Source organism: Amblyomma mixtum, chromosome 1 (assembly GCF_055824585.1).
Source record: "Amblyomma mixtum isolate Tamu chromosome 1, ASM5582458v1, whole genome shotgun sequence".
In the NCBI taxonomy this organism is placed as follows: domain Eukaryota; kingdom Metazoa; phylum Arthropoda; class Arachnida; order Ixodida; family Ixodidae; genus Amblyomma; species Amblyomma mixtum.
In genome coordinates, this window is record NC_143012.1 from 277,459,766 (window position 1) to 277,479,296 (window position 19,531).

The 19,531-nt window shown below is 45.8% G+C and overlaps 1 protein-coding gene across 1 annotated transcript; it reads right to left on the minus strand.

The window, feature by feature from the left end:
* Window positions 1-1,299: 1,299 nt before the first annotated feature.
* On the minus strand, window positions 1,300-16,566 carry LOC149371812 (uncharacterized). Its single transcript, XM_089585321.1, has 4 exons — window positions 16,301-16,566; window positions 13,025-13,130; window positions 7,561-7,655; window positions 1,300-1,730 (listed from the first exon to the last, which is right to left on the minus strand). Exons 1-4 carry the CDS (start codon window positions 16,416-16,418, stop codon window positions 1,441-1,443), a joined length of 609 nt encoding a protein of 202 aa, XP_089441447.1. The 5' UTR covers window positions 16,419-16,566; the 3' UTR covers window positions 1,300-1,440.
* Window positions 16,567-19,531: the final 2,965 nt, after the last annotated feature.

Genomic DNA, 19,531 nt, shown 5'->3' on the forward strand with positions numbered 1-19,531 from the left:
AGAGAGCCAAAGTGCCCCTGAATTTTTTTTAACTGTATCCGTCAAAGTTCGTCTTTTCAAATTTTTTGATTTCTAGATAGTTTCAAAGCCTAATTCAATATGTAATCTGCCCGTGCTAAAAGTACAACTTTTGTCCGACAATAGTAAAAAGCAGGGATTAATACTAAGAAAAAAATTCAGCCACAGGTTATTGCTCCTTCTTGTACAATTATTCTCTAAAAACTGCCCTTATCAGAATGCCTGACTTTTTGAACAGTGTTTGCGCTTTTTTTCCTGCGAAATTGTAGAAGCCAAGAAATGCTTGTGCGTTGCCTCGAACAGAAAGGTTGGCATACAATTATTAAAATAATCAGGTTCCACAAAATTTTACTTTACTCTCTGCGGGGATCCAAACTAGTGCGTTTGCGGTCGCAAAAGTGACGTTTTCGACCTCGTGTGACAAATGATTTTTCCCCCCAAAAAAATTCTACTGCGTTTCTTGCACAACTAAGTGCTGTTCCCTTGTGTCGATACATTTGCCCATCAAATATAAATATTTCACTCAAAACAAAACAAGTAACGTTCATTGGGCCTCGATTAAACTTCCTATATATATATATATATACACCTCAACCACGCCTTAAGGGAAGAAGCAGTGTGTCTGGCAAGGCATACACTTGAAGGTGCATATATCGCTGGTTCGAATCCTGGTAGCAAGCTAGCCTCCAACGTGACTTGCACATTTAAGCTATATGCAACGATAAATCGCATGACACGACCCGGAACACCATACGACAAACGGTTGCTCGCAATTTTGGTACAGATGCATTCGGGAAAAACTACCGCCGCATTCATGACAGCCAGTAAGGGCTGAGGGGGGGGGGGGGGGGGGGGGGAAGGGGGTATATAGACAAACGACATGTACATGAATGCCTGAGATGGCGGTGCTCAGCATCTTGTGAGCGTCCTCGGCCGTTTGATGTCGTCCCTTTATTTTTCTTGCCATCGCTGGGATTTTCTGTACCATCGGTGGGTACACACCCGCCGCCGGCTTTTCTCGTAATAGGACTAGTAATGCTTTCGCGTTAATAACTGTTCTCCGGAAAACTTCTGGACCTCGAGCTAACACTTCTATCTCCTCGGCCGTCAGCAAAATCGTCTACGTTTACGAACCCTGACCTCGGGCCCGCTGACCACTCGTCATCAACTACGGCACAGATTGCGACGCTCGTTCCAACAGCGCTACAGCACCACCTTGCGTCCGGTAACCAGTGTCAAAACAATCTTCGCTGGCTGATACAAAAAGAAACGTATGGGAACTCATTTCACGGCTTTTATTCGGCAGCAAGATCGTGAGTGGCTGCTTCGTTCGGCTTCGTGTAAAAAAAAAAAAATAGAGCGTTGTACTGGCAAACACTAAGAAGCAAGCGAGTAATTTATTTCTTACTGCTTTTGTCACAATTAATACCCCTCTTTCTCGGAGGAACTGCGCTGCGTCAAGTTGATGGGTACATTTAGAGCCGGCGTCTCTTCTTCAGAAGCGATGCGGCCCTTTTCCGGCATCTGCTCTTCGGATTCAGCTTGAGCTTCTGGGGCGCTTTTGCCCTTGTAAGGTACGACCTTCAGGCGTCGCCCTCCCACCACAGCATTGGCAGAGGCGCGTGGACGCTTCTCGGGTGCGGAGCGACCGATAGGCAGCGCCTGTAGTTTGTTGGCAGCCTGGGAGAGTGAGCCTACGTTGCCGGGGGATTCTGCAAGAGTGAGATGGATTACAACCTTGGTAGCGACCCGAATACGCACTGACGGCTGGTGAAGAAATAACTCTAAAAAAAAAAAGACTCTTCAGGAAAGAAAAATTAGCGGTACGCTTATGTCGCCTCTAGAGTGGAATCCGATAGCATTAGGTTTCACATTTGTCGCAGCTTTTGTTGCAACTTCTGTGTGTGTTTGCGTCATTTGCTTTGCAATCGTCGGTCCAGTAACCCTTATATTCTCACTGCTAGCTGCGATGGTAGGTATCCGCTAGGCTTTGACGGTGCCGGCATTTGCTTATATATCATATTTTTAATGTGCTGGCATACTGGCCACGATGAACGATTTCAACGATGTGTGGTGGCCCTTCTGCGTGACACAAACAGCAAAAAAATTCCAGAAAAAAAAAGTTCCACTCGTCAGATGGAGCCCAGGAATATCTCGTCGGAAGCGAATAAAGAACATCATAGCCACGACGAGTGCCGGGCTAGTTTATATATAGAGAAGGACATAGTATGTGCGGAAAGACAGCAACATCGCTTCCGCATCTAATCTAGAATCTTTCCATTCTCAACTCATCACATATTTCTCTGAAACAGTCATTTAGCACGCCTACGTTCAAATATTTTATTTTTTCTGATTTTTTGTTCTTTTCTTCGCTGCTACACTCGTGCCATTCGGATGTCTTCCTATTTATGTTTGTCTGCCATGTTTCCGTGTTTGCCGTCATCGCGCTATTTTACTCATTGTTCCCACGTTCGGTGAGCACATTATCCTTTATTGTAGTGCTTTATTTTGTGCCGCGTATTCTTTTTTTTTTTCTCTTTTCCTGTTGTTATTTCCGCGTCGTTTCTTCTTCTCTACTAATTTGTTGATATATTGTTTATCATGACTATATGTTTCTATTTTGTTTCCTTTGGTTATTAATGCACTGTATAGATTTATTCCTTTTTTATCATGATCGTATGTTTCCTTTTGTTTCCTTTGGTTATTAATGCACTGTATTATATTTTTTCGCCCCCCTTACACAATGCCCAATGGGCCTGTAAGGTATTTCAAATAAATAAATAAATAAATAAATAAAAAGAACAGAAAAGCAAGAAACATGTTAAAAGAGCATGACCTGTCATTTCTTTTTCCCGGTTTTTGAGTTGGGTTCTCTATCTAGATACTAGCTGACTAGAAAATAGCTTGCCTCCAACCCGTTAAGAAGGTTGCAATGACGTCACAAGGTCACAGGATATCTCTCGACCATTCAGCGCTTTTCTTGACACCGTACATGGTCAGGGTTTATGTGTGAGGACAACTCTGACGTTGTCGCATTAAAATTTACCATGTGAACAACAAAGATGCTTTGAATTTCCGCGTTAGCTAATTGTTGTGTCCCCTTATTGCTTTTGTGTGTGTGCGCCCCCTCCTAACGACCACTCGCATTCCCCTCCTAACGACAGTTCGCATCCTCCTCCTAACGACCACTCAATCCTCCTCCTAACGACCGCTTGCCCCTCGTCGCACGCTGTCGCCGGATGCCCCCCCACGGTGCGCCCCCGCACCCTCCTCCTGTTCTGGGAAGCCACTCCCTGCCGTGGACGCTTCTCCACTCCCTCCTTTCTTCGGGCGGCCAGTTCGGCTCCTGCCTCGGTCGACGCTGGTCGCACCCTCATCGGCTTTAAATAAACGAAGTCTAAAAGTACCGTGTGCGTCTTTCGCTGCATTCAACACAGCGACCGGACACGACAGTGGCGACGAGAAAGTGGATTCGACCCGCGCTACGCAACGCTATTGACAAGCCATGGCTACGCGAGGGTTTCCCAATCAGATACCAGAGTTCAACGGCTCATCGTGGTCATCGTGGGTTGGACGCCTTCAGTTCTACTTTGAAGCTAACAACATCACAGACCCAGCCTTGAAGAGGGCCAACCTGCTGACGCTGTGCGGGGAGCAGACCTACGATACTGTCTGCGCCCTTATTCAGCCAAGCACACCAGCGGCAGTGTCTTACGACGACATCGTAAAAGCGCTGCAAAAGCACTACGACCCAAGGCCATCCGAGGTCTACAGCCGGGCTCGCTTCCAACGACGAGATCAACTGGGAGGAGAAACTGTGAGCGCCTACGTAGCCGCGCTCAAGAAGCTCGCTGCCGACTGCAATTTTGGAACGCTGTCGACAACAGCTACCGGGCAGGAGGGAGACGCAGCTTCTTCTGCTAACACCACCATGCTTCCCTTGGACGTGATGTTACGCGACAGATTTGTGTGCGGACTGAGTGACGAGTCACTGCAGCAGCGCCTGTTCGCTGAGAAGGACCTCACATTCAGCAAAGCTTACGACATCGCCGTTCGAGCGGAGAGCGCCGGTCACCAGCAGAGAGGGATTCGCCGGAACACCGAGCCGGTACACCAGACAAGCAACCAGGTGCGCAAGCCTTCTGTTGTTGTAAAATCGGTCAAAAAGGCACAACGCTGCTGGCGGTGTGACGACCAACACAACCCCCAGGGATGTCGATTCCAGTCAGCCACGTGTAATTTTTGCCACAAGCGAGGGCATATCGAAAGAGCATGCATTACGAAACGGAGACTTGCCAAGATAAAGTCACCTTCCCAGCCTAATCACAGCGTCAACGCCTCAGAGAATACGCCGCTATCTGATCTCCATGGAACAACATCAGCAACACCATCTGTGTTGTACGACCTGAACACCATGAATCTCGGCACGCGACCGAAGATTTTTACAGAAGTAAGCGTACATCACCAGCTGATTAAGTTCGAGGTGGACTCCGGCGCAGCCTGTACTCTGATCAGTGAGGACACGTTCCGAACTTCATGGCCATCTGACGCACCCGCCCTGCAACAAGACGACACGCACCTGCGAACGTGGTCAGGACAGAATCTGCCACTATTGGGCTCTGCCAACGTGCAGGTTAACTACAACGGCCAGACCCATACGCTACCTCTGCTTGTTGTGAAGGGCACAGGATCAAGCCTTCTAGGGAGAAACTGGTTTTCTCCACTAGGCGTGATGATATGCGGCAAACATCAAAACGCCGATGCGCTAAGCCGTCTGCCACTAGACGCAACTGTTGACGAACCATTTCCACCAGGAGACGTTCTGATGTTCGAAGCACTGCCAGAACCTCCGCTTACAGCAGGCACAGTTGCAGCATCTACGCAGAAGTGCGCAGCTCTCCGGCTAGTTTACACAGCTGTTCAACAAGGCAACGTGCATAAACTCAAAGGGGACAACTTCGACGCTTACCGCAGGCGAGCTACAGAGTTGAGCACCCATCGAGGCTGCATAATATTTGGGTCCCGAGTTGTGATGCCGAGAGAACTACGCGCACAAGCTATGTCTCTCATCCACGCCGGACATCGGGGCATCGTTGCAATGAAAAAGTGTGCCAGAAGCTACATGTGGTGGCCTGGCATTGACAACGACATCGAAACAGTGGTGCGAGAATGCAAGCCTTGCCAGAGCAGCCGGAGCGCCCCGCCGAAAGCTCCTGTCCCAGAATGGGAAAAGCCAGACACACCATGGCACACACTGCACATTGATTTTGCAGGACCAATTGAGGGCTGCACTTTCCTTGTGGTCGTAGATGCCTACACAAAGTGGCTTGAGATAAGGCAAATGGGACAGACGACTTCGGCAGCAGTCATTGACAACCTCCGATCACTATTTGCAACGTTCGGCCTGCCGCGCAAGGTAGTGTCGGACAACGGAACACCGTTTGTGTCTGCGGAGATCCTCAAGTTTTATCGCGACAACGGGATCTCATCAGTTACATCGGCCCCCTACCACCCAGCGACAAACGGACAAGCCGAGCGCTACGTAGCCGAGCTAAAACGCGCCCTTGAAAGAGATCAGACAGGCTCGCTGCAGCGCCGCCTTGCGCGCTTTCTCTTCAAGCAGCACACGACGGTTCAGAGCACAACAGGCGAGACCCCCTCGAAAATGATGTTCGAGCGTGAAATGCGAACCCAGCTCACAGCCATCCTCCCCGAGCCAAAAGCAGAGACGTTCCGGGAAGAAAAAGCAATTCCGCGCTGCGGCACGCTTAATGAGGGGCAGCGCGTCCTCGCCCGACAGTTTCTGAAAAAGCCACGCTGGGAGGAAGCTACAATTGTCAGACGCATAGGCCTGCGCTCTTGGCTCGTCAACATACATGGCACAGTAGCACGCCGACATCTCAACCAGCTGCGTAGATTTACGACGCCGTCTGAGAGCTGTCCGCCAGCGGAGAGAACACGTGCACCATTTTCCCACATAGCCTGGCACCTCTTCCCGGAAGAAGAGACTTCGCCCAGGACAGACCTAGGAGACACAGCGAACAACAGCCAGCCTACAAGTGTTTCTCCCCCGAGCGCACAAAGCCAGCGCGCCTCCACGCGTGAGCGCCGACCCCCTGCACGATACCAGGCAACTTTCTAAGGGGGAAGGAAGTGTTGTGTCCCCTTATTGCTTTTGTGTGTGTGCGCCCCCTCCTAACGACCACTCGCATTCCCCTCCTAACGACAGTTCGCATCCTCCTCCTAACGACCACTCAATCCTCCTCCTAACGACCGCTTGCCCCTCGTCGCACGCTGTCGCCGGATGCCCCCCCACGGTGCGCCCCCGCACCCTCCTCCTGTTCTGGGAAGCCACTCCCTGCCGTGGACGCTTCTCCACTCCCTCCTTTCTTCGGGCGGCCAGTTCGGCTCCTGCCTCGGTCGACGCTGGTCGCACCCTCATCGGCTTTAAATAAACGAAGTCTAAAAGTACCGTGTGCGTCTTTCGCTGCATTCAACACAGCGACCGGACACGACACTAATCTATTGAGCTCTCCTCACTATAATGTCGCTAATAGGCGGTTGAATGGCCGCGCTAGCGGATTTGGACCAGAAGAAAGGGGGGGTCTGCTCAAAGGTCAATCCAAGGCTCTATATGTGTTGACGTTTATGCGGCAAGTGCTTTACAGCGCTGTGCATAAGCGAAAGCGGGCACAGACGGATTTAAAGGCAGAGGTTCCTTGCAAAAATGGTCCATAGACAGACTATAGACTTCTTATAGACTCTATTGCCTTCCTATAGATATTTCTTTTCGTATATTCATAGTCTATAGACTCTCTACAGATAAAAGCATACTAAAAGTACATGGCCATAAATCTACAGATTGTCTATAGACTGTCTATAGCATTTTATTGCCTATAGACTGTTCTCTAAGATTTGTCTACTGAGAGTCTACAGAGAGAGAGAGAGAGAGGGAAAGGCAGGGATGTTAACCAGAAAGGATTCCGGTTGGCTACCCTGCACAGGGGAAGGGAATGAGGGGAATTAAAGAGGAAAGAGAGAAGTAACGGGAAATAATCACAGTCTGTCAATTAAGGCAGAAGAGTCTACAGACTTATAGACAGATGTCTATGGACAGTCTATAGACTGTCTAAAAATTTTTGTAAGGGGTGGTAGGCCTGATTGAGGTAGTGCTCAGTTGGTCGGTCATGTTCCGAGCTGCTTGCGTCTCAGCTCTACTAGTTCGAGTGCAGTTCACCCGGTTGAGCTGCAGTTTCATTGCTTGAACCAGTGCAGACGTGGTTAAGGCAGCTTTCAAGTGATTAGTGTTGAGCCGGATGAGGCAATTTTTCTGGTTGTAGCAATGGACAGATAGTTAATGGAGTGCTCAACTTATTGAAGCAGAGCTCAGTTGATCAAGGGTGTGTTAAACTGGTAGAGAAACGGTTTTTTTTTCTGGTCTAATCAAAGCGCAACTTGCTGAGGCAGCGATCAATTAGTAAAGGTTGTGCTCAGGTGTAAGTATGTTAGTAGTAGATTCAATCGCTAAGCTATCACACTTACCTACTTGGCACAGCAGCTTCATGCAGCACTCCGGAAAGCGTCCTTTCCCGTGAACCGGTTGACAGTTTTTGCCCCTCGGTTCTGGTTTCCCGCAACTGCAGTTCCAAATGAACACGAGTGTCAGGAAAAAAGCTTCTGAACTATGCTAGGGATGTTGAACTATGGAGAAGTTGTTAATGGCATGTACAGCGCCACAAACAAAACGATCGACACAGCATAAGCGCTGTGGAAAGAGAAGTATATGCGAGTCATTTGGCATGCATATGCAGATACAGAACTTTTTGTAGCTCTTCTTGGCAAAAAAATGGCACCGATCGAGTCGGCGAGTGTTCTTTATTTTTTTCTTTCTATTTAGCTCGTGGAAGGAAAACGTGTCAGAAATTACCGCTGGAAAAGCTTCATCTGGTTAATACTTGAGACCATTTTATAAGCTTCGCACAGAAATGGATAGAATATTGCTAAAGCATTGTAATGCATTTGAATGCTTAGGTTATGTTTCCGGCATGGGCTACTGTACGCAGAAAACAGGCCAGGTACTGTGCGCGAAGTTTGCATATCCGAAGCTATTTTTCTCAGTGCGGTATAGTGACATGAAGAAACAGCCACAGCCCATGGGATATGAACTCAGTAGCAGCTGTCACCAAAGGTCATGCCTCGTTTAAAAATGTAAGGAGACAAAAAAACTGACAGTGACCCGAAATTTCATTATATAGGAGGATTTTTCCAACGTTTACAAATTTTTATTTTAAAAAACCTGTGAGAAATACCGCAACGCGGCTTGGTGAGATGAATTGGATGGATTGTACATGGAATGAGGTAGATTAAGTTGTTTATATGGATAAATAATTAGACGATTAATTTACGAAAAGTAACTAACTGTTTTTTTTTTACTTTTACCTTAACGGGAAGGTTATATTGCGATATTTATGGCCGTGAACATCGAAGGTGATCCCTGTTTTTTAATTTGATTTATCAGCAGTGTGGTTCGAAATATCGAACGTCAAAAATGCGTATTTCAGAGCTCGTTGAGTTGGCTTTCCCGCATTTCCTCATTATGAAATGGCGTCGCTGCGCGCGGTATCATAACGGAAATTAAGTTTACTTCTACGTCATGAAATCCACCACCTACACCTATATTTGATGCATAAAAAGTGAGAGAAATGTCATTTTATAAATGCGCAATGCGAGAAAGCCAACTCAACGACTTTTCAAGAGAGTATTCTTGACGCTCAGCATTTCAACCACATTGCCGATTAAGAAAATTTAAAACGCTGCTTTCCTTCGGTGTTGACAGCCATTAATCTTGCGGTATAATCTTGCCCTCTAACTTAAAAAATAAAAAGTTCATTATTTAGTTTTATTATGTATAATTAATTAATTTATTTTAACTTATCTAAACTAATCAACTTGACTAGCTAACCACTAAATAAAATTAATTGTTTAATTATTGATTCATAGAGGGACATAATACCCGCCTTGCTGTACAATCCATCTGAACAGACCGCACCGACATAGCTCTCACAGTTTTTAAAATAAAAATCTGTAAAAGCTAAAAAAAGTCGCCCTGTATGCTGGCAATTCAATAGCATTAGAAGCTGTTGACACTGTTACACTAACTGACATCACTTTAGGTTCGGTAACATCACTCTAGGTCTTGTGACGTTCCATCTATCCAGCTAATGGTCATGCTGCAGTCTTCTGACGTCAGTTCCTTCCAGCCAATGGGCGAATTCTATGACCGACGACGCTTTTTGGGCCCATGAGGCTCCAATGCACTTTCTTGCTCAACATGACAGCGCTCGACAGCACAAGAACGCGAAACTGGTCAGAAAGGACCATAACAAACAGTACTTGAAACTAAACCAACATGTAGGGCATGATAGAAGTCAAAGGCAGAAAAAAAAATGATGTATTAATGCATAATGCTTTATGGGAGCTGTTACCCGAGGTTTCTTTTCGAACAGATTTTCGAACACAAAGAACTCAAAGTGCCCGCGTTTCAAGCCCTCATAAGGAACGGAAAGAATTACCCCAGGAAGACGTCATTGGGTCTTAGTAAGGTTATTCTAAGCCTCGATTGAGTGACCACCACTATATTTATTTTGGCTGAATGTCCAAGACATCGAGCGCGTAGGCAGGCATTATCGAAACATATATTAAAACATAGTAAAACACGTTGCGGGGCTAGTTGGTTATGCATTTTCTTTCGTTAAAATTTTAGCAGCGCTAACTTTTAGGACGAATACAAATTTCATGTCCTCTGCGTATTCGTCCTAAAAGTTAGTGCTGCTTAAATTTTAACGAAAGAAAAAAAATATATTAAAACATAAAAGAAGATACATAAATGCAGCACTAATCCTTTTTCTTGGTGAGCAGTTCTCAAGATCATCGTTGCACCAAATGCCTAAAATTTCATAACCTTCAAAGTCCGTTTACGTCACCGACAGATAAGCAAGAAATTGAAAGTTGTTTCCCAACCTTTCGTAATAGCAAGTATCGCGACATACATGACTTGCAGGTTCAACTTCTGAAGTATGTCACTGTTGTAATCAGCCCAGTATTAGAACAAATATTTGGCCGCCGTCTATAAAAAGGAATATTTCCCAAGAACATGCAAGATAACTGGAGTTTCTGTTATCTCAAAATGAGGTGACAAAAATGACTTTTAAGTCGTTGTCCTATATCCATCTTCCCGGTGTTTTCAAAATGTTTACAGAAGACAATGTAAAAATGAATATCACACATTTCTGAAAAAAGTAACCTAATAACATCGTGCCACCATGACTTCAGGAAAGGTATATCGACTGAGAGAGCCCTGCTTCTGCAGAAAGCATTATTTTAGCACTGTTCAAAAACGAAGAGCTATTACTTGCTGCATTTATTTATAGACTTTTCGGAGGCATTCGAACGGATTAATGGACGCTTTAATAGCCAAACTCGACACCTGTAATATTCAGGGCATTTTTCTTAAATTTATCCAGTCTTACTCGCCTCCAGTGGTCAGCAGACGGAGATAGATGATCTGTTTTGCGATGTAAACTTCGCGCGATACGAGCCGGTGTCCCCCAAGGCTGTATAAAGGGTCCACTGTTGTTCAACCTTTAGATTAATTATGTTATTTTTCTAGACAAAAATGCATGTTTATAATAAATGCCAACTCCACCAGTCTCTTTTTTAAATCAACTCATATATCTGAAATCGTTAGGTAAGCAAATTAGTGTTTGCGTTACCTTTATGAATGGTCAACTTTCAGTTCGTTAGTAGGCACTGCTAATAAAAACAAATCTGTGCTTTTTCGCCACAGAAATAAGCTCTTTCTCAACTCCGAAACTTCCCGCTTTCTCTAGGTTCAAATGAACATGAACTTGTTTCCGAAGTTAAAAGCCTTCGAGTGTGATTAAACAACACTTTTTCAGAAATAGACGTATATAAACTGCAATAAAAAAACTATGTAAAGTAATCGCTTTACTATCCAGACCGCGCTGTTTTTCCCGCTGGGTGTGAGAAAATTATCTCTCATCATGTATTTCCGCCAGTAGCTGAAGTCAAGGATGTGACGTAATCTCTTCTGGTCAGGATGGTACGGCACATGACGAAAGTAGGTGGCACCTGTGGGCGAGCCGAGACGTCTTTATATCTCGTTTATTTTGGTCGGCGCCTTCCACCTCCGTTATCGGTTACTGTTTATGATTGTGAGGAACGGGTGCCTTTTCAAATACTATCTAACTTTATAAAGTACAAAAGCTAGCGTTCAGAAAAATCGTCACCGTTTGCCGCGACACACTTGTAGAGAAAATTTTTCCAAACATCGCGCATAATTACAGTTCCACAACTAAATGCACGCACTTTATTAAGACGCGTCATGGAAGCCGCTGGTTATTGTCACAAAGTTCGTGCATGCCTTGCGTTTCTTTTTCTTTTGCGGGCGAGGTGGCAACGGCGCCGGTTGTTCGCAAGCATGTCGCGACGCGGCGGCGATGATCCGAACCTTTTATATAGCACTGCTTTGTTCTTGTAGCCTTGTTGTTGTATAGTTCTCGCTCTTCTGTTTTCCTCTTCTTGTTAATAGTTGATTGTGTTCTCATTGTGTTTATTGTTTGCGTATTGACACTAAAGTGCGGGGTTTGTTTTGTAACCTTCCGTCTTTGTTCTTTACCGAAGTAAAGCGGGGTTTGTTAAGAAACTTGACTACGCCTCATGCCTCCGGTCAACGGCTAATCAGGCGTGGCCCCTATCGCCGGTCAGCAGTCGAACCTCATCTTTTGCACGCGGGGCGGAGAAGTTTGTCGTTCCTCCCCCTCCGAACTCACAGAGAGTGCAGTGGTGGGCAGGTCGGCCCGATTAATTATAATTTCGGCGCCAACCAAACATCAAGCCACCCACACGATCGTGACAGTTATTCAGTCACTTTTTTTTTTCTTTCAAAGCACTACTAAGGCTTGAACACAAGTCCCACAATTGTGATACACACACCTATGTTCATTTACCCATTCCGCAAACTTCAAGTGATCAATCACAATATGCCATATTTTTTTAACACACCAAAAGTTATACGTCGTGCAAAATGCATTTTCCATTCAATCTTGCCAAACGCGTATTGCTGTAAAATTGTTTTTTTTTTCGATACTACACCCATGTTACTTTTTAATCCCCTACTGTCTTTTCTTTCCCCCTTCGTACCTGTCAAACTTTATACAACAATGCCGTTTCCTCCTGTCGAAACTACCTAGTTTACAATGCCATTTTCCTGTCCTATTTGTGTCGGAACGAAAGTTTTTTTTCTTATTATGTTAAAGATGTTGATGTTTTTTCAGAGGGAAGTCTACTATTAGTCAAGCTTTCCTATAGGTTCTATGGTGGCTCTCTCGATATTTGTATACGCCGCTAATTAGTATATAATGTTAATATAATTACTCCCGTCTTTCCTCGCTGGGTTGTCCGCGGTACAGCCGCTTGTAGGGCTTTATGGACATACACCATGAATTAGGCGCATTAGGCGTGAGTTTGTCTATGGTTTCGCCTCAACGAAGTGGATTTTGCACAAGTCGGATACAGAAGGAGCGAATCGGACTGAAATTATTTCGGCACACAGCAAGGCACGCAGAACACAGGCGTAAGAAAAAAATCAATTGAAACACAAGAACCAAATTTGTTTTTACTTATGCATCGGATTTCAAATATTTTCATTTAGAAACACTGGTCCTGAAGAAAGTACTTAGAAAAAGACGAACGCGTCAAAACACACACGGCTACTGTGGCAATAACCGTTTTCAGCATACTCATAAGATCTTTCTTTCATGGGAAAAACTGAAAATAGCAATGTAATCGAAGCCACAATTCTAAAACCACGAGAAACGTCTCGAGTGCACAATCAGCTCAATGACGCCTAGATACACAGGGCTGGTGGGGAAGAGGAAGATGCACATGGCGGCACAGCTGTTCCCAAATAAACATATCATCTTACCTGGAAGTGACAGGAAATCCCTGCATGCAGGTCATTTTGATACACTTTGCGTCATCGTACCAGACGGCACCCTCTGCCTTTGTGCCTTCTGGTGTGGTGCAGCCCTCTGGCGAAGAGAGATAGACACATCGATTATTTCCAGTGGAAGCCACTGTCTTCTGGCTCCGTTCCCATGCGCTGTCTGCTCTACTGGCAGACCAAAACGGGATAAACTATAACGCTCTTGGAACACAGCATATCTAGCGTGAAGACCTCAAACAATGCGGTGTTTATTATCATTGAAGAGAAGTCCCTGGTAAATAACGTTGGTTGTAAAGTTATCTACAAGGAAGGAACACTACTTTATTCAGTTTTGGGAAGCGGTACTTCCAAATGGATAAGAATTTAGACTGAACCGCTTCAATATTGTCATCGTTGGGCTTACAGGTTCCATTCAAAACAGTTGACTATAAAAAATAAATTTGAGAACAGTTAGTCATTTTCGTATTCAGCAGGTTTCTAAAAAAAAATAAGCTTTTTTCGTGAAAGATTCATCAGAAGGCAGTTTTTAGAAAGCCAGTTCACTGGTTGCCGCGCAATATTTTGCACTTATTTAAACGTATTTTTTAATTACTACGTGAACTTCGATTCACTAGCAAATTTTGCATTTATTTTTTTTTTCATTTCATTTCACATACTTTCGACTCGCGATTGCTTTCTTGTTCTTGTTGCTTTTCTTTTAGCCCTGTCGAGATATTCCGTGCATATTTCAGCTTTGACATTGCTGGTCTTAAAAATTCAATTAACAGACATAGAACGGCACATTTTTTCCGCTATATAGAGGAAACATTGATGCTGTCAAACTGATATGGTTTATGGTTTATGGGGGATTAACGTCTCAGAGCGATTCAGACTATGAGGGACGCCGTAGTGAAGGGCTTCGGAAATTTCGACCACCTGGGGTTATTTAACGTGCACTGAAATCGCACAGTACACGGGCCTCTAGAATTTCGCCTGCATCGAAATTCGGCCGCCGCGGCCGGGATCGAACCCAGGTCTTTCAGGTGAACAGCTGAGCGCCATAACCACTGAGCCACCGTGGCGGCGCTATGAAACATATGACTGTATTGCAAAAAAATGTGCCATGATAGTTTTGTCTCGCTATTGAAACATTCCAGAAACAGAAGTAGTATTAGGAACAAAATATATGGAGATAACTTTTGATTATCGGGTGGGTGGCTGCAGCTTTTGACATTACGACACCGCAACTTCAAGAACATGTGAGCAGTGCCACGCCGACCACCCTGAACGCAGTCGACCTTTTACACGTTGTCCGTCTAAAGTTTTAAGCTCTCTCTAATTCTCTTACCCTGATCATCACTCCATCCGATAGTTCGAGCAGTACTGCTGGCACCCACGTGCAAGCGTACGTACACACACACACAAGCACGCACGCTCACACGCACGGCTATGTACGCACGCATGCACACGCGCTAACTACTGCTTCCTCGATCTGAGCGCTGCTAAAGGCGGGTAAGTACCCGGAAGCTGCATGGCACCACAATCGCTACTTGTTTGTTATGAAAATGACATTCAAGTATAGCAAAAGCCAAATGGACCTATGCAGAGTTCGCTTTTTGTTTTCGCTGTTTAGAAGTCTTTTTTGCGGTAGTTGTCAAAATTTAAGTGTTGCAACGCTTGCAGAAATGATGCAGTGTTGTCACCACAAGATTACTACTCTAAAGATGTTGTAGCATTATCCATGTCAGACAAAAGGGCGAGCTTACAACTCTTGCACTCAATTTCATAAAGCTGAAATAATTTGTTTTTGTTTTTTTCACGTGCAGATGGGCAACCAGGAGCTGGAGTTTAGTCCTCTCTGCTTGACTCGAAGGGGCCGGAAGCAAGACGCTTGCGCCACTTCCTCTGGGTGAAACGGAAGCAGCTACCGCAGAAGTGACAGAGCCTGCGCCTGCCTATGCTATCAGAATTTAAGCCTAGCGAAGCCCCCTCAGCTTGGCTCCTTGATACTGCGCTGAGCTTTAACGCACAAGTGGCGAAGGACATACACCGGGCGGCCAGGGGAGACAGAGATGGAGAATTATTGTGTCAGGCCACTGACAGTTGTCACTCATTTATCCTTAACGTGTCTATCACTAACGGGGCTAAAGTACCCCATCGCTCTTCAGCGCGAACTCTCTAATCCTGTTTTAAATAATTGCTGTTTCTCGCTTCTTTTTTCCGCGTTTATAAACTCTTGAACATATTGGACCTTTGTGGTAAAGAGTACAAGCGTCAACAGCACCCTGCGGTGAAACTGTTCTCAATAGTCAAGCGGCGAGAAGTTTTTGCGGTGTGCGAGTGTTCTTGGCGGACACAAGAAGTCACTGTTGAGATAATGTCAGAGGCCAAAGCATAAGCTTACGAAAGTGTTGGCGCGGCATGCTAGAACAAAACGGGGCCGGGTATGTCGTGGCGACATCTAGCTTGCCGTGTTCATATAGCTAACGTTATTAATCATCCACAGTATATTTCATCTATCTGGCTGCAAACAAATGAGTTATATGCTCTTCGTCAGGGAACATGGATATTACTTTCTGCAAGCATTGTATAGTACGAAACTGCAATACATTTATAGGTGTTGACGGGAACAGAACACTCGGTGTTAAGGTTAAACAAACGAATCATGTCCTTTTTTGTGCTTTTGGCTTCGTTTTCCCTCACATTGCTCATTCGCATTGATACCGTCAGTGGCATTGGAAGTGGCTTTGCAGCTGTGCTTTTGAGCTCAAGATTGCGGGATCGACTCCCGACCCCGGTGTCTGCAATTTAGTGTAGGCAGAACATAATTAGCTATATGCAATGAGATTTTACCCCACGTTAAAGAACCACAGAATATCCGTACTGACCCAAAGCCCTCCTCTAAGACGTCCCTCAAAGACCATGTGCGACTTCAGGACATCAAACACCACATGCCATGCCTTTCGCATTTATTTCCTGTTTTAGGAGGCCAATTTGAGACACTTGCTTGGGAGCTGTTTGATCGAAAGCTGCAGGTCCACAAAACCAAAGAACGCGCCTTTGTCAGCAACCGGGGGGTGACGCCACTTGCTCACCGTAGCACGGTTCGATATTGCGGCAAAGTAATATACGTCCCGGTAATCCACGCGCATTCACAGTTCTTTACGATAGCAGCAACACGGTTACGCGTGGTTAAACCCTCCGACGATAAAGCGTACACCGTCGCTCACCTTCCAAAATAAAGAACAACGCTGCCCCGACAGCATAAAGACTTACTCTTAACAGAGTACGCTGTCGCCCGTTCAGCGAGCAGAGCCCACGCCAACGCAACCAGACAGAGGGGCCGCAGATCCCGTTTGTGAAGCAACATGCTTGCGACGCGTGGCAAATCCATCCGTTGCTTAGCGATCCTTTGTGGGTGGGGGTGTTTGTAAAGAGGAGGAAAAGGGAAAAGAAAGAAATGGGAAGGGGGAGGAGAGGAACGGGAGCCTGTGCTGGTTTGCCTATCGAGCCACAAAACAGTTCTTATAAGGCGCTCTTCTGGGGCCATACCGAGGGGAAAAAAAAAAAGAAACGAAATAAAACATGCTTCCAAGAAGAAAGAGCGTCGCCCCACAGCTTGCTGGGCGACAGAGGCCTTCCAGCTCTCGCGCAATCACGACCTGTCGCTTTGACACTTTCGCCTCTCATTTCTTTTTCTCTCTCTCTTCTCGCTTTACCCACCTCCTCTCCCTCTCGTAGACCAGTGAGTCCAGACACGCTAGCTGACAGGCTGTGCGAGACGTTCGTTTCCCTCTGGCCCTCCTCCTCCTAAACGAGCCCAGCAGGAACAGGAAGGGTAAGGAACTGGGACCACGAGCGGACATCATTTCGAGCTATTGTTAGGCAATGACCAGAGCTCCACTGTGAAGAGGAGCGAGGGGGTTTCGTGACGTGTTAGTTATTAGCAACGCGGGATGAGAACAAAACAAGAGGGGTACCTCGCTCTGTTTTGACCTTGCCTGTACACCTTTCCCGCGTTTCTGTCTCGAGCGCGGCCTTTCTGTGGACGCCAGACGCTGCCAGATCATCGGCGGCGGCTCGCCCCTTTGTTGCCCTTATTGGGACGACGCGCCGCTGCCAGCTGCGCCTAATTGCTTCCCCTTAGTTGAGGGGCGCGCCCCGCCTATAGTGAACGCTGAATGGGACAGTGCTGCCCCCTCAAAACGATGATTTACCCGCTTTATTGCTCAATGCTCGGGGAAAAGAACGCGAGCAAAAGGGGCTGGTCGTGAGCTTCCATCAAACAAAGTGGGTACTGAGACACGCTAGCTGTAATTGTGTTTCTCAATCGCTATAGGCGTTTTATTTTCTTTTAAGGAGAAAGGTGAGAGCGATGCAGCACCATTGAAAACAGACTTGTGTTTGTCGTGTGTGCGTGTACATGCATATTGACGGGTAGAAAGATCGGTACAAAGGCGAATGGCAGGTGCTTTCTAGGGACACACGTTAATTGTACATGCAAAACAATGGACGAACTCTGCTGTGGTCGTGTCAATCTGTCGAGCTGCTCGTACATAGTTTTGCGTGTTGTTAATTGTTTCCAAACCAACGAAGCTCCGAAGACAGTTTGGAGCTTGTAAAGCTATATTCAGCAGTGTTTAGCAGAAAAGTAGAAACTCACATTGTAACGTGGCGGTGACAGTGATTGAGTTTGCAAGAAGAGAGCCGAACTCTTCCGCATAAAACTATTTGAGCTAATTTATGCCCTCAAAAGAAACTTAGCTCAGTGGCGTCGATAGCAGCAAGTTTACTCGGCGCTCGTCGAAGGTCCCCACGAAAAATTTCTTTGCTTCAAAAAGGCCGCCATCGTTTTATATAACTCATCAGACGCCTGTTACAAAGCCTCCCGCATTATTCTCAACACCTTTTGCGTCACTGCATTCAGCTTATTGAATACTTATTACTTCTTTTTTATTTTTTGTTGGCAGCCAGTAGCTTGTATGTGTGTTGCCGTTCCTAACCGGTGTGCTCTTTTGGCTGGTGTAATTTTTGCCCTGCTTAATCCGTTCGTTTTAACGCGACAGCGTTAAGGAGCTCGTGTCGCAGAAAAGCCGGTGTCGGCGTTGTTGGCGTTGTCTGCGTCGTTGGCGTTGTCCTTGTCGGCGTCGTTGGCGTTGTCGGTGTTGTTGGCGCCGTTGGCATTGTCGGCGTTGTCGTAACACGAGAACCTCCAAATAATAAAATCTTGTGTAATAACAGGAATCGAACCAAGGTCTTTCAGATTGCGAGGCGAGCACGCGCAGAACACGCTACGATGGCTTTTTTTTTTGTTTCATTATTGCCTGTTTCGACCGTCTACAATAAGTCACAAACATATGCTCTGCACTGCACTATGAAATATTAGAACTGCACATGCGTTTCATTCACATGAGAAAATCTCACTTCACTCTCAAATATCAAGATCGGATATGCGTCTTACTGACATGAGAAAATGAGAAGTTTCGAGAAACCAACTGCCCCATAAAACTGACAAATTAATCTCCAAAACATAGCTCCTTGTACACTTCACACCGCTTAAATACGTTTTCTTTGAAGCAATCTCGCACAGACCATGCATCTTCATCGCAGTGTCGTACAAACATCCTGCTTCGCCAAATACTGTGGTGGCCAAAAAGGAAGAATACATCGTATCTATAAAGATCAGGCTCAATGTCCACGAATCGAATTCCATTCGGCGTCTACGGTAGTTCCAAAAGAGCAGCGCAGATTACTGCGGCAGACGAATCGCGTGGAAAAAGGCGTTATTTCGCTTTGCGCTTCTGTCCTAAGTGCCATTTCTCACAAAACTTCACATTCCCTCAAGGGTGAATTAGTGCCTTGGCTCAGTGGCCATGACTTCGGAGCGCGAGGTTGTGAGGTCGAGTCCTGCATGCGGCGGCAATATTTCGATGGAGGCAAAACTCAAAGGCATTCATGTGCCGTTCGATGTCAGGAGGAGGGTATGAATTAAGCGAGGAATGCGCAACCGAGGGGTGGTTCCTGCGGTTACCGTGGAAGAAGGAAGGAAAGTACGATGAGAGCGGAGGCTTATAACACGGTCCGTCAGCGGCGGCTTCACTGTCCTCACCAGATATGTACAGGGTCGTCCACTGTTAGTGCACTCTTAAAAAAAAGTTAGTAAAAAGTTAGTAAATGGGTAGTAAAGAGGTAGTAACTGCAGCAGTTACTAACTCTGACTTCGTTTTACTACTTTTTGCTGACTACTTACTACCCTCTTCAAAGTATAGTTAGTAAAAGTAGCCCTTGCTACCTTTTTACTAACTGTGGTCGCCAGTTACTACCTAGTTAGTAACCGTTTCTTTTACCCCAAAATAGAGTAAAAATAAAGTCAAAGAATGTAACTGACGCAGACTGTCATCCCAATAAATTGGTTTTGTAATTAAACTTTTCTGCAGGGGCAGGCGGTTAGGTAGAGCAAGCCGTTTCTACAAAATCAACTTCATAATTAAAGCTGGTATCTTAGCT